The following is a 14,468-nucleotide window of genomic DNA, read 5'->3' as shown; positions in this document are numbered from 1 at the left end:
ATCCATTACAAGTCAGCTCACATTAAATTGGGTCAAATCAGAATAGAGCAAGTTGAGCCAATTTTTTTTTTTCAATTTAATTAGCCCAACTTTCACATTTTGTTGGGTTTTTTGGACTGGCCATCAGGTTTAGCCCATTTGGATATATCCCTAAGAGCATCATCCCACCAAAACTAAGCCAAACAAGATGACAATTCAAGTTATTGCATTTCAAAACAGGATTGGAATCAGGATGTGAGGAGTTAGTTGCTGAGGATGTTAAGGGTACTATGGTGCCCAGAATTGTCTGTCTGTAGTTGTTCTTTCTTTCCTATATATACAAAAAAAAAAAAAAACAGGATTGGAATCTAAATTCCCCAATCTGATGTTAGAAAATCATATATATAGCGAATGAAAGCAGAAGACTACAGCATGTAAGAACTTTGCCGAGGATAACTACCCAAAACAAAACCCTATCTCTTAAGCTCTTTCTTCCCTTTATCTGCTTTCAGCTCTCTTTGGTATTTTTACCACTCAAATACTACTAAGTCCACATGCATAAAAATAAAACTGAAAGAAAATGATAAGGACTAATGCCATAGATTAAAGTACAAACACAACATTACAATAAACAAATTTATTTTAGAGGAGGAACATTAACAATCAAACTTATCAGCCACATTATAACGGAACCAATGATCCAACAAACGAGGAAAAAGACAAAGAATCCAGCCAAAATAGTAAGGAGAGGAGGCCCCTTTGCAGCATTGCTACTTTCATTTACATCTGATCCTTCACTGGTTGATTTTCCACCTCTAGAGTTGGGGTTTGTTGCAGAAACAGTTAGCAACCTTTGATTTATAAGCAATTTTCTAGAACCTTTCCACCTGGATATAATCAAAGACCAGAAGATATAGTTTCATGTAGAATAACTACAGACAAGCTAAAATAATTATGATTAAATAAGATGCAAGTATTATAACAATCAAGTATAGGATAGACACACACCCTACCACTCATTCAACTAGGAGGAAGAGAAAAGTGTTTCATTTTAAGTAAACATTGTCGTAGTTTAAATTTTTTTAAAATAAGAGGAAATGATAAAAGATTATCATGGAATGTAGTGATTATTTCTTATTCATTTTGAAATAGCAAACTCTAGTGCACAAGGCTCCCTCACTTTCGACTTTCGAGGGTAGTGGTGAGGGTCCCTTCTATTTTTGCAAAGAGATTATTTTTTATATTCAAACCTATGACCTTCCGGTAACAAAAAAGCAATTTTACTGCTACTCTAGGGCTCCCCCCCTTTTGAAATATTTTATATTTCTCTAAATTTAGAGAGATGAAAAGTCAATTCTGTCTTCCCTTTCCCTCCAAACTCTTCCATCCAAACATACCCAGCCACTGCAATTAATTGATTTCCTTTGTTATTTGGCCTCAAAAGCCCTGAGTAGTTAAACTAAAACTAGCATAAATAAACCCTTTGGTTAGGGATCACAGATTTAAAAAAAAAACACCCTTTAAGAGTGAATCAGCGATGACAACCAGAAACAAAATCAAAGTCCTGAATTGCAAACCAAAGTTCAGCAAACTGTAAAAACAAACAGTGTATCCACTATTACATTAGTTTTGAGATTTGGAAAAAAAAAAAAAAAAATGAAAAAAACACCCTTTGAGAGTGAATTAGTGATGACAACCACAAACAAAATAAAACTCCTAGATTGCAAAATTATTACAATACGTTGTAAACCAAAAAAATAAAAAATAAATAGTCCAATGCGGTTTGAAGTGAGGAAAATTTATGCCTCTACTCATATTAATTTACTGACAGCCCCACAATCTTTTATCATTGCAAAACCACAAAGGTAAAAATAAATAAAAAGTCACATATATTATATTATAACGATTTAAACCAAAAAATCTGATAGACACATCTACTTCAGCACACCGTAAAGACAATAAGTGGTATCCACTATTATATAAATTTTGAGATTAAAAGAAGAAAGAAAAAGAAAAGAAACAAACTTTTTCAGTAGAAGGTGGTGAGAAATTTGTAACCCAGAAACCAAAACGGAGAAGCAGGGCAAAAGCATACAAAAATCTACAGAAAAATACACAAAAAAAAAAAGAAAAAAAAAAGAGGAACGAAAATTAAGAAATTAATAATAATAAGCAAAGAAATGTGTGAACCTGAGAGTAGAAGATGTGGGAGAGAATTTGACAGCGGGAATGGAAGAGATTTGAGGGGTTGAAGAAAACCCTTGTGTCAACTTTGCACAAGCTCTGGTAGATGAGTGTGAGAATGCAAGAGAGGCCATCTCACTCTCTCTCTCTCTCTCTCTTACCCAAATATGGACCTTTTGTTTCAAGTTTCAACCATATAGAATATGTTTTCCAACATGAATCTCTATATACGTATCTTATGACATTGCTTTAATCCGTTTTAAAATATTTATTTTCTAAACTTTTATAAAATATTGCTAAATATTTTTATTTTGTAAGATAAAAAATGTAATTTTCATCTCATTTCATTCAATAGAAATATTAAAAGGTAAAAAAAAGTTAATTTTTTTTATCAAATACCTTTTAAAAATTTCAAATTAACAAATAATTTAATATAAAATAGGCATAATGTAATATCCCTTAATACAAATTAAAAAAATTATAATATATTTGCTTTATTAGCGTAGCTGGTTTATATAGTAGCTTATAACATTTATAGCTGATTATTTTCTCCTTGTGCAAGCTCTTAGTTTGTTTTTATTTAGTTTAGTTGTAGTTGTTTAGTTTGTTATTTTTATTGACTCGGCATTGAGTCAACCCGGGCTCTATATGGAGAGCTCGTTCTCGTTTGCAATGTATTGATTTAGTTTCCACTTTCACTCAATTAACAAAAGATAATTACTTTTTTTGGAACCAGATCATCGAACCAATCATCACCTCTCATTAGCTTCAACGTTTTCTGGTGAATCCAAAGATTCCTCTGAAATTTGAGTCAGATGAAGATCACAAGAATAACACATTCATTGTAGCATACACTGAGTGGTTGACTCAAGACCAAATGCTACTGACGTGGTTGTTATCCATGATTTCAGAGGAAGTAATGAACAATATCCTCCCTGTTAAGCACTAGTTTGAAGGCGTGGGAGAACATACACAAGCTCTTTCATAGAATGATGAAATCTCAAGCTTGTCAGTTGATATCTGAGTTGAAGACGATGAAGAAAGGGACAAAAATGGTGAAGGAATACCTAGCTAGGGTCAAAACAATATGTGATTTGCTGAAGTCGATTGGTAGTCTAGTGACGACAGAAAAACATACAGAAACAATTCTTGAAGGTTTTTTGTTTAAGTACAATTCATTCTTGATGATGGTGCATGGACAAGACAGAGCTTATTCTGTTGCTGATCTAGGAATCAAACTTATGAGCCGCAAACAACTCTTGATTAGGCAAAATGTTGTAAATATTAGAATTTTATCTATTTATTTGTATTAGCTAGAATACTCAAGAAGTGTATTTTGGGCTTAGCCCATTAGGTCTTTCAGTACTCTTTAAATAGAGAGCTCTTGTACAGATAATATACGATTCAATAATATATAAATCTCCTTTTCTAGTTGGTATCAGAGCTCTCGATTCTGAGGGCTTTGCTTTCACAAATCACCGCCTTTAAAAACTAAACCCTATTTGCCTCTAGCCACCACAAAGCCGCCATCGAAATTTTTTTTTTGGGACATTTTGGTCTGTGAGGACCCCTGTTTCATTCCGTTTTCTCAGATTTATCATTCTACAGAGGTTTCTTTTTCATTGGACGACTGGAACAGTTCAAAAAAAATATACTGTTCACGCGCACTGTTCACCGATATTGTTCACGTGCACTGTTCATCAGTATTGTTCACGCGCACTGTTCATCGATACTATTCACGTGTACTGTTCATTAGAAAAGAAAAATAAAACAGAAGAGAAGTTTATTCGCCACCAGCCACCAAAATTTTTTTCCAGCCTTTATTATGCCACATGTATTAAAGATACGTTGAAAATTTAGTCTTTCTCCAAATGACCTCCCTCATCGGCAAGTGCACCGATCGTACCAAGTAATAAAAGGGTAAGTAGAGATCGTCTCCACAAGGATTGAGGCACCAAAATTATTTTAACTATTCCTTTCTCGTTGGATGAATCAAATTGGTTTGAGAATATTCTTGATTGTAAAAATTGAGAATAATTCAAAACTGATGAATAATTCAAAGATGCGTTTCGAAATTTGATAATGACATATTAAAATTGTGAAAATATTTAAAAAGAATATTGCGGTAAAAGACGCCAACACCTTTCTGATCCTTACCTTGCAATTTTAATTAATGTTTACATTTTTAATTACCCATTGATCAAACAATTCACCATCTATTAATTGATTGGTTAAGCCCTAATTCCTTAGTGATCTTAACCTTATTAACCTTATTAGAATCCTAATCCCTTAGAAATCTTTTTTCAAGTTAATCCTTTAAATCAATGAATTTTCCACGTTTGCAATTAATGTAACCCATTCCTAGTGTATACATGAATTGTTATTTTACCCTCTGTCAAGAACTAGAATTTCAATATTCCTTTTGAAAACCCTAACCCTCGCAATCCTAATAGAGTGATCGATTCTAGAAGAATTATAAGATGAAGAACATGATAAAATAAATACAATTAAAATAATTAAATATAAAAATTAACCAAACTACAAGGGGTTCACATCAAGGGTTGTGACCCTTACCACAATAATAAAAGACTAGCCAGACATATTCATGTCTGACAATTCTATGTATAGAAAAGAATTCATAAAAATAAACTAATAACCAGAAATTGGAGAAGAAGTTTGCTCTGCGTTCTGCCTCCGTCAATATCTCTCTGTGCAAAAGTTTATTTCCTTAGGTTTATGACTCTTTTTATAGCCCAAGACTCAATCAGGTTAAAATCTTCTAAAAGATTTGATTTGATTTCCTGATTTCGTCCAAATCCAAGCATTAGAAACCCAACAGCACGCTGCTACACGATTAGCGCCAGATCCACGCTAATCGCGCGATAAACCAGTGGAGAGCTCATTTCTGGCACGGTTAGCGTGAGCACCGCGCCATTAGCACAGATCACAGTGGTTTTTGCCCTTCCTTCCTGGATGGTGGCGCGATCCGCACCATCCTCATGCTAATCGCGTGAGTAGCCTTGTGTTGGTTCTCTTTTCTTGGTCTGGTGCTATCCTTTGTACCGCGTGAGTGAGCTATTTGCAACATAGCTTGAATTCATGCTTTTCTTCCTATAAAAACCTACAAACTGAGTGAAAGTGTGCCTGGAGGAAGATTGTCAAGGATTCATTAAAAATACTACTTTTTATCAATGAATTACTGTCAAATCCTTGTTCTTTTTGCTCTGAAACACCTATATTTTGAAGGCACATCAAGCAATTCCCAGATTTAGATATTGTTGTCCCCAGCAATAAATAAAATCAAACATTAAGCATCAATGACAACTCGGTGAGAAGGATTTATGTCCTTTTTGACATTTTCCTTATGGCAGAGATTCAGAGTTATAATGCTGTGCATGAATGAATTCCAGTTGGAATTTTTCGAAAATCACTTTTTTTGCATAGGGAATTAGAATCTAGCTTAATCACTCCTTACCAAGATAATCACTGCACTTTCCACTCTTGTGTATAAGGTTGACTCTCAGTCCATCAGTGCAATAAGACTACCATAGGTTTGATCCCATTCTCAGGTTTCTAAAGATGAGGAACTCATAAACATGCACAATTAGATCCAAAGGTCTTTGCAGGTTGTAACTTGGCTTAAGCTAGGGTAGGAATATTTGGGGAAAATGGCTAATCTTTGACTGTACATGAGATTGAAACACAACAACGTTTTAGTTGTTCATACTCAGACACAATTTCACTTAGTCCCTTCCTTTCTATTCACACTTTTCTTTTTCTTCTTGACCTTTTATTCTTTGTTGTTGCTTTGCAACTTTTCCTTTTGTTTCTTTTCTCTTTGGTCCCAGCTTTTGCTTTCACTTTATTTTGGTGAAATTGATCCTTGAATTTCTATAATCAGTGTTTCAATCTCATCAAAGGTGTGTTGATAGAAAAATAAGCTAAGAGTCTCATGGTTAAATTCAACAAGAAACAACAGGCTAAGGCTTAAAGGGGCTAGCAATGGATTTTTTTTTTCGGTTTAGCTATTTGGCCAATGAGTTAACAAGAAAGAATTGCCTTTATCATTTCAGATCATGCTTGTGTTATTGAGAAAAAGATCAAGTTCTAGAGTGTTATTACAGTGAAGTCTCTAAAAAAGAAATTCACTGTATAGGCTCAAACCTCATGGTTGTGCAATCAAACTAGAATCTAAATCCCACTTAAAATCACATACCAACTGTAATTCTCAACAAGAATTCAATCATTTGAGCAATAATAACTCTTAAGACTTCAACATAGAATTCAATCGTGACTTCTCACACAGTGTCTTATATGCTCCTTAAAGTTTGATTTTCTTATTGCATGAGTAGCAAATGAAAATTTAGGTATGTTATTCAGAGGACTTCTTCTATCACAAAAAAAAGCAAATTGAGACAAAAGGGTTCAGATATCTCCCCTGATGATTCAAAAAACTTTTCTGTTAGAGGTCTTTTCAGTCTGGTTCCTCTGTGCACGTGGGGGGTGCCAATTCCCAGATTTAGAAAATTGCTGTCCCCAGCAATAAAACTAAACTAGTTGAAGAATAAGAATTTTTGCGCATGTACACACTCACACGGGTTAAAGCATCAATTCATCATAACGGAGAGGAAACTAAACATCATAATATCTCAATTGTGGCAACACAAAATGGAAATGTAAAAACATCATCAAAATAACAAATAACAAAAGGTAAATGGTAGCAGGGGATCAACCATCCAGCCATGACTCATCCATATCATCTCCTCCGGCAACCTGTGGTGTGTCAGTAGGCTTAGATGCTAGCTCGGTTGGGACTGTGGTCGCATCAGGCTCCTCAGGTGCGGGTGGTGGTGTAAAAATGGGTCGATACGCAGATGTATCTACCGCAGAGGCTCTAGAGATGTCCTCTAACATTGTGTCCAATAGTCACCCTGTATGCTCAGACGGTCAAGCTGTCCCTGCATGGTCTGAATGTGTCCTTGCGTGGTGAGGATAACAGGGGAATCGACATATAGAGGCTGTGGTGCTGCTGGTGGAACTGGGGCTGCAGCTGTGGTACTCTGTACTGGAGCAGAAGGATGAATATGCTTTGGATGTGGCCCATATGGTTCACGGGGCCATATACGCGGGCTTCGCGTAGCTAAGGTAGATGCTGGAAACTCTGCGGCTCGTCTCATCTGTCTGTTTCGTGCCTCCATCAGCATTTCCCTGTACATTTCATATGTCAGGGTGGTAGCCACCTTTACATCCATAGGCTCATCTGACGGTATCTGGACTCCGGCTTGGATGCATAAGTGCATGATCAAAGTGTAATGGGCCAAACGGATTTCACCTCTACCAACAGTGATGTTGTGGAGGATCCGGTCAGAAAGTATTAGAGAGATGGCAAGATTCTTCTCACTCATTATCACATAAAGCAGCACTGCCCTCTTTACATTCACATCCGTCAGGTTTGTAGAAGGGATCACTGTAGAATTGTTGAACTGATACCAGAATGCAACCTCTCCAGTCAAAGCATGCTTTACCATCTTTTCTGGCACATGGTCTAAACCTGCTTTTGTAATCCAAGATGAGTAGAAGCCAGTGATCCCTCTTCTAACCCTATCTGCCACCTCAGGCATATCTTCCCTGTATAAATTTCGAGTGGCGGTAGGCTGAAGTTTATTAAAAATGGAGGTGAACCGGCAAGCATCTTTATCATCATAAGATGTCTTCAGAAAGGCTTCAATATCTTCAGCTGAAAAAGGGGACCTCTTTTCCTCTAACCCAGCTCACTCGGACAGATTCAATCCTATCCTTATCCATATTGGCACAGAACTTCTTCAGAATGGCACTGGAGCTAGGTGTTGCAAATGTGGCCAATGTCTCCCATTTTCTACTTTTAATCAAGGCCAAAAGGGAGCTGGTCTCAGGAAATGTCTCCAAGGTGATTGATCTCTCAAGGATCACTTTCTTAGGCATGAACCATTGGTCATACCGCTGTTGATGCTCCGCGGAAAGGAATCGGTCTTCATCAAAATCGGATGAAGCTCTCGGCCGCTTGCTACCAGATGTAGCAGTGCCCTTAACTATGCCCTTGGTTCCTGCCTTTGTACCCTTTTTAGTTAGCTTTCCCTTGTCTCCTGCCATGGTTGAAATCGTGACTTGGAATCCTTAAGGTGTAGTGACAGTGGTCAAGCCCAAAACAAAATGTGCAACCCTAGCTCTAACCCCACGGTGGTGATTAAGGTTTTCACGGTGAGAGAATATGTGTGAGGGAAGGAAGAAGAGAAGGGGGACAATGGTATAGGTTTGCGGCTAGTGATGGTGGTCGGCGGTTTGGTGTAGAGAGGGAGAGATGGTGACCGGTTGTTATGGTGGTTAGGTGTGGTGGTGAGGAGAGGTGAGAGAGAGAGAGAGATGGAGAGGGAAAGAAAGAGAGTGGGGCAGTGAGTGTGGAGTGAGTTAAGTGGGGGTTGGGCTCTTAGGGTTAGGTTTAGTTTCAAATTTGAATTACCTCTAAAATCGCCAGCGCCAATCGCGCCAATCTCACGCGAAACGCGCGGTGAGGCAGGAATGGGGAAAAATCTCACGCGAATAGCGTGATTCTCATACGATTAGCTTGAAAGGGAATTATGGCGCTGATCGCGCCCCATTCACGCGGATAGCGCGACAAGACAGTGAGTTCACCCTTTTTCCACACTATTAGTGCGGGTTCCACACGGTTGGCGTGGGATGGATCCTAGTGGCGCTGTTAGCGCCATGTTCACGCCATTCGCGTGGTCAAACAGTAAGCTCAAGGATTTATTTGATTCATCTGGTGCGGATCGTGCCACTACCACGCGATTCGCGTGAATTCTCTTTTTAAATGGATTTGGACTCAGAATTTATGTGACATTCACTTAATGTTGTGAGTATGGACTTGTGACTATACCTCCTTACCAATTACCTCATGACTCTAAAAAAATAAAATGAAAGACTCAATACTCTTGGGTTGCCTCCCAAGAAGCGCTTGTTTAACGTCGCGAGTCTGACGAGAACAATTTAAGCTTCAGGTGAAGCCAAAGGGACTGAAACTGTGTCCCTACTTACTTGTTCTCCATGATATAATTTCAATCTACACCCATTGAATTTAAAAGGTCTTTTAGCATTGAGAGGTGAGATTTCAATAGTACCATATGGAAACACTATCTTAACAATAAAGGGACCAGACCAATAAGATTTGAGCTTACCTGGAAACAACCTCAGTCGAGAGTCGTATAGTAATACCTGTTGTCCTGGCTCAAACTCTTTCGGTTGGATCTTCTTGTCATGCCACTTCTTTGTTTTCTCTTTATAAATCCTGGAATTTTCATATGCTGCTAACCTGAACTCAACAAGCTTATTTAGTTGCAGTAATCTTTTATCATTAGCCTTTGATGGTTCAAAATTGAAGAATTTAACAGCCCACAAAGCCTTATGTTCTAACTCTACAAGAAGATGGCAAGACTTACCGTACACCAATTGGAATGGTGACATACCTATTGGTGTTTTGAAAGCTGTCCTGTATGCCCAAAGTGCATCATCCAGTTTCTTGGCCCAATCCTTCCTTGAGTTGCCTACAGTCTTTTCCTGAATCCTCTTCAGCCCTCTGTTTGAAATTTCTACTTGTCCACTGGTTATGTCCACTTGTCTACTTTTCCAGGTGTGGACAAGATTCTCCAATACCTGAAAGGCACACCAGGAAGAGGACTATTGTTCTAGAGAGGAGGAAATCTCTCCTTAGCGGTTTGTACAGATGCTGATTATGCTGGATCTGTGACTGAAAGACAATATGCTTCGGGCTACTGTATGTTTCTCTGTGGAAATTTAATAACATAGAGGAGTAAAAAGCAAAATGTGGTTGCTGGATCAAGTGTAGAAGCAGAATTTCGGGCCATGGCTCAAGGGATCTGTGAGTTATTATGGTTGAAAATCGTTCTTCATGATCTCAAGGTGAAATATGAAGGATCTATGAAGTTATTCTGAGATAACAAGCCAGCCATCTGTATAGCCCACAATCCAGTCCAACACGATCAAACCAAGCATATTGAGATTGATCGCCACTTCATCAAAGAGAAACTCGATAGTGGCCTGATTACTACTCCATATATCCCTTATGGTCGTTAATTGGCTGATGTATTGACTAAGGGTCTACCTAATGATAGGTTTCAAGAGCTTACTAGCAAGTTGGGAATGATAAATATCCATTCCTCAGCTTGAAGGGGAGTATTGTAAATATTAGAATTTTATTTATTTATTTGTATTAGCTAGAATACTCTAGAAGTGTACTTTGGGCTTAGCCCATTAGGTCTTTCAGCACTCTTTAAATAGAGAGCTTTTGTACAGATATTATACGATTCAATAATATACAAATCTTATTTTCTAGTCAAAATGAACAGATACTAGCTGAAGGAGCTCAGGTGAACCTAACTCAACGTGTTTAAAACTCACAGAAGTTTGGTTCTGACAAGGACGAAGACTTTGTTTTTGAAACCAGAAACCAGAGTCAAAAAGAGCATCAACGTTTTGGCTACTTCAATACTGCAAACGGCTAAAACAGAGGAAGAGGTCGTGCTGGTATGCAATCTAATCGAGGAAGAGGAAGAGGCAATAGAACAAAAGTACATTGTCAACTTTGCTACAAGTTTGGCCATGATGTTAGAGATTACTGGTACTGTTTTGAAGAGAATTTTGTTCCAAGTCTGCCTCCACCACAAAACACTTCATATCCACAATATTTTGTTCAACAACAGTCTCAACCAATAAGATCCTTTCAGTATGTAAGACCTCAGAATCAGCCTTGAGCTTATGTTACAGTCCCTTCCATCCTGCCATCTATATCCACCTTTGCTTCTTTGGTTGACTGGTTACCATATTCTGGAGTTTCGAATCATGTTACTGGAACACCTCAAAATATTGTTCAAGGCCAGAAACTCAATGGTACTCGGCAACTTGAAAGAGAAAGAAAGATGGTTGAGAACAATGAAAATGAAGGAAGACCACCACCACCTAGACCCACCCTTAAAGCACTGGCTACTCTATCTAGGAATAGACCAGAAAGAGGAATCATAGTTCCTCAAATTACTGCCCACAACTTCGAGCTTAAATATATCATGTTTACATGATTAGGGATGCTGGAGTTTTCAATAGACTTCTCAGTGAAGATCCATATGCTCACCTCACTAATTTTATGGACATCTGTGATAATTTTAAAGCAGATGGTATAACTGAGAATGAGGTTGTTCCCTTATTCTCTGGGCTCAAAGGCTAGGAATTGGCTGAAGACCCTTCCTTCTAATACTATATATTCGTGGGAGGAATTCTCTAACAAGTTCATAGAGAGGTTCCTTCCCATGTCTCACATGGAGAAAATCTCTACGAGGCATGGGAACGATACAATACAAGAACAAGATCAAGAAATGTCCTTGTATCCCCATGGTGGAGGCAGGTTTGGGAAAAAGTCATCTTTGAATCTATGTCAACATGACCTTACATCATGTCCATACTTGAAACACAACTAGCAGTGAACATTTATCTATTTCCTCTTCCTTTTCCATATGAGTTTCTACCTCCAGTACATCCTCTTCCTCTGTTAACAAAGGTAATCTGTTGTGTAACTTTGTTATTTTGAGCATCATCATCAGCTACATTTTGTTTCTGAAAGTTCTGAGCTTCATGGCTCAGATTTACAGTTGACACTTCAGATAACGAGGACTCATGTTTTTTGAGCAACAATTGCTCATGTGCAAGGAAGCTACATTCCAAGATTCGCAACAGTGTAAGGGCATTCTCTGCCATGAACAAGCATGATGAATGGAGTATAATTAGAAGATAATCCATAGAGAATCATTTATGTGTGCTCCTCGGTTGAAACATGATTTCCTATGGTTTTCATATAATCACACAATGTTTTGATTCGAGTGAGGTATTCCTTCATAGATCGTGTACCTTTCTTCATCGTCTGTAACTCAAATCTAAGTTGCATGACCTTTGATTTCATCATACCTTGAAATAACATGTGTATGTTTTCCCAGGCTTCAAAGGAATGTTTCACAAGTATATCGTTCACTGTTTGTTCTGAAATTGATGAAAGAAGCTAGGTAAGGAGCATTTGATCTTGTGTATGCCATTCCAGATTGGTAGAACTTTGGTTATTGCTGTAGCGATCTTTATCAAAGGCAAAACTGATATGGAATCTTCGTATTTACCAAAAAATATTTGCAATTGATGCATTGTGATCACTGGTTCGATGATTTGCTTCCAAAAAAGAAAGTTTTCTTCAATTAATTTTGCTGAGATTTGAAGATTAAATAGAGAAGGAAGAGATTTTGCTTCCATCGAAGTGTCTCAAGACATGCACAAGCTGTTGAAGTTGCTAGGATCTAAATGAGAGGTATTAGAGTTATTTGGAGCTGAAGCGAAAGCCACGAATGTGACCTAAAGTGGCTCGGGTCCTCAGAAGGAGGGCACTGATACCATATTAGGTTTAAGTGAGGTCATGGTGAGAGAGAAAAGAAAGATGAAGAGAAGAGATATCATAAGAGTTTTTCTATTATTGATATTCTAAGGATTTACAAGTACAAACAAATATATAAAGGAGATAGTGGCTAATATAACACCTCATGTAATTGAAATTACATTATTATTATTGAATTGTGGATTAGAGGGCTTAATTGGTGAAAATCCTGAATTATGGGTGAAAATACATTCGAAGGGCAAATGGTAATTTGACAATTTCTGAACCCTAAAATTATGAAATGATAATTAGACATTATTTGGTGACAAATAATGTTGGAGTTGGATTCAGAACGAAATTTGAAAGTGGATAGGAATTTTTCTAGAAAGTTGATGAATAATAATTTTTAGTGGATGGAATATCGCAGTATAATTTTTCTTAGAGGCTCAAAAATCATATTAATATTCTAGGAATGGATATATGTTGAAATAAGTGTTCAGAACTAAGAGAAATAATTATTTAAATTATTTCAGGAATTTTGATGATTTTGGAAAAATACAGTTAGTTTGAGTATATAGGCAAAAGTGGAATTATGTAAAAATTGCCCGGATCTTTTAAACATTGTATTATGACATTATTAAACTATAATTATGCGTATTGAATTTATGAAAATACCTAAGTCTTGAAATTAATTGAGATTTCAAGAAGATTAATTAAGTAAATTGAATTTAGATATTTTAAAAACTTTTTTAAAAAGTCGAAAAAGGCAGCTTATTCTAATTGGTCTTGAAATTGGCCATAAAAGCTTGTCTTCTTCCTTCCTTTAGCTTGTCTTGGCCGAACCTTCATTGGAGAAAGAGCTTGATTTGCAACTTTTTGTTTTGACACCGAATCAAGAGAGTTACAACATGAATCTTTTGGTAATCAAAAATCCTAAAAGAATTTCTTGAGAAAGTGAGTGTGAGAGGAGTTCTGTGAGCTTGAAGATGGAGATTTTGTGAGGTGATATTAGCCATTATTGATGATTTTTTTTTGCTTGGAAGCTTGTATATTAATCTCTGAAAACCTAGGAATCCATTGGTGGTAAAATTTCTCAATTTCACCTAGTCTTTCTTATGGATCGAAATTTTATACGTAATATGATGTCTATGTTGGTGAGCATGGTTAAAGAGGTTTTATGGCTATGTTCCTTTGAAATTTATTGTTCGTACGGATGAATAATTAGTATAAATGCAATAAAAATTTAAGTGATTTTGGTGTCAATACTCAGAAAATTTTTCAAGGATGAAAGAATAATGTCTTGTGAAGGAAGTCTTTGATGGATGATGTAATTGATTGGTGGTTGTTTAAATCATGAATTATGAAGTTTAAAAAGAATTTTAAGCTTGTGAATTGGTTGAAAAATCCTTAGATTTCATGGATGCACACATTTGACCATATTGGAAAATTTAGGGAAAATGATGTAAATTGTGTTGTGGCTTGATGGAAGGTATGTCAATATATTGGTGATTTGGTTGGTAAGGTCATTGAAGTTATGGAATTGGTTAGAAAGAATTAAGGACACAATGAGGCATTTGAAAGCCTTAAAATTGTGGGCTAATGTGTTTATGTGAGGGTTACTATTTTGTAATTTGCTTGTGTATTCTCAAGCATGTGATTGATCATATTTTGCTTGTGGAACTTGTTACAAGTAAACTTCTGTGTGTCATGGGGTTAGTCCCTTTGTGTGCTCCGCCATGTCCTTTGAGAATGGTTGGTTGGATTTGTAATCTTTGATAATGTGTGATAGGGTATGATCATGCATTTTTACTTGATGTTTGACATGCATTTTGACATGTTGTTTGGTATA

At 36.9% G+C, this 14,468-nt stretch overlaps 2 protein-coding genes across 2 annotated transcripts; both read right to left on the bottom strand.

The window, feature by feature from the left end:
- Positions 1 to 416: 416 nt before the first annotated feature.
- LOC133287518 (uncharacterized) lies at positions 417 to 2,348 on the bottom strand. The gene is made up of 2 exons (XM_061485147.1): positions 2,170 to 2,348; positions 417 to 866 (listed from the first exon to the last, which is right to left on the bottom strand). The coding sequence occupies exons 1-2, from the start codon at positions 2,295 to 2,297 to the stop codon at positions 617 to 619; spliced, it is 378 nt and encodes a 125-aa protein (XP_061341131.1). The 5' UTR covers positions 2,298 to 2,348; the 3' UTR covers positions 417 to 616.
- A 6,838-nt stretch (positions 2,349 to 9,186) lies between these two features.
- LOC133287517 (uncharacterized) lies at positions 9,187 to 10,061 on the bottom strand. The gene is made up of 2 exons (XM_061485146.1): positions 9,999 to 10,061; positions 9,187 to 9,849 (listed from the first exon to the last, which is right to left on the bottom strand). Exons 1-2 carry the CDS (start codon positions 10,059 to 10,061, stop codon positions 9,187 to 9,189), a joined length of 726 nt encoding a protein of 241 aa, XP_061341130.1.
- Between the last annotated feature and the right edge of the window lie 4,407 nt (positions 10,062 to 14,468).

The sequence above is a fragment of the Gastrolobium bilobum genome, unplaced genomic scaffold (assembly GCF_033153095.1).
Source record: "Gastrolobium bilobum isolate Gb01-03AN ecotype WA unplaced genomic scaffold, APGP_CSIRO_Gbil_v1 utg46012, whole genome shotgun sequence".
In the NCBI taxonomy this organism is placed as follows: domain Eukaryota; kingdom Viridiplantae; phylum Streptophyta; class Magnoliopsida; order Fabales; family Fabaceae; genus Gastrolobium; species Gastrolobium bilobum.
The sequence above is the reverse complement of the archived record's forward strand: the minus strand, read 5'-3'. Positions and strand labels throughout refer to the sequence as shown.

What these genes read in the sequence shown, in the direction of transcription:
- LOC133287517 (XM_061485146.1), bottom strand. Translation starts at nt 10,061, where the DNA reads ATGGCCCGAAATTCTGCTTCTACACTTGATCCAGCAACCACATTTTGC. An exon ending in TTTGCTTTTTACTCCTCTAT is followed by an intron (nt 9,850 to 9,998) that starts GTTATTAAATTT and finishes TGTGCCTTTCAG; the next exon opens with GTATTGGAGAATCTTGTCCA.
- LOC133287518 (XM_061485147.1), bottom strand. Translation starts at nt 2,297, where the DNA reads ATGGCCTCTCTTGCATTCTCACACTCATCTACCAGAGCTTGTGCAAAG. An exon ending in CCCACATCTTCTACTCTCAG is followed by an intron (nt 867 to 2,169) that starts GTTCACACATTT and finishes GATTATATCCAG; the next exon opens with GTGGAAAGGTTCTAGAAAAT.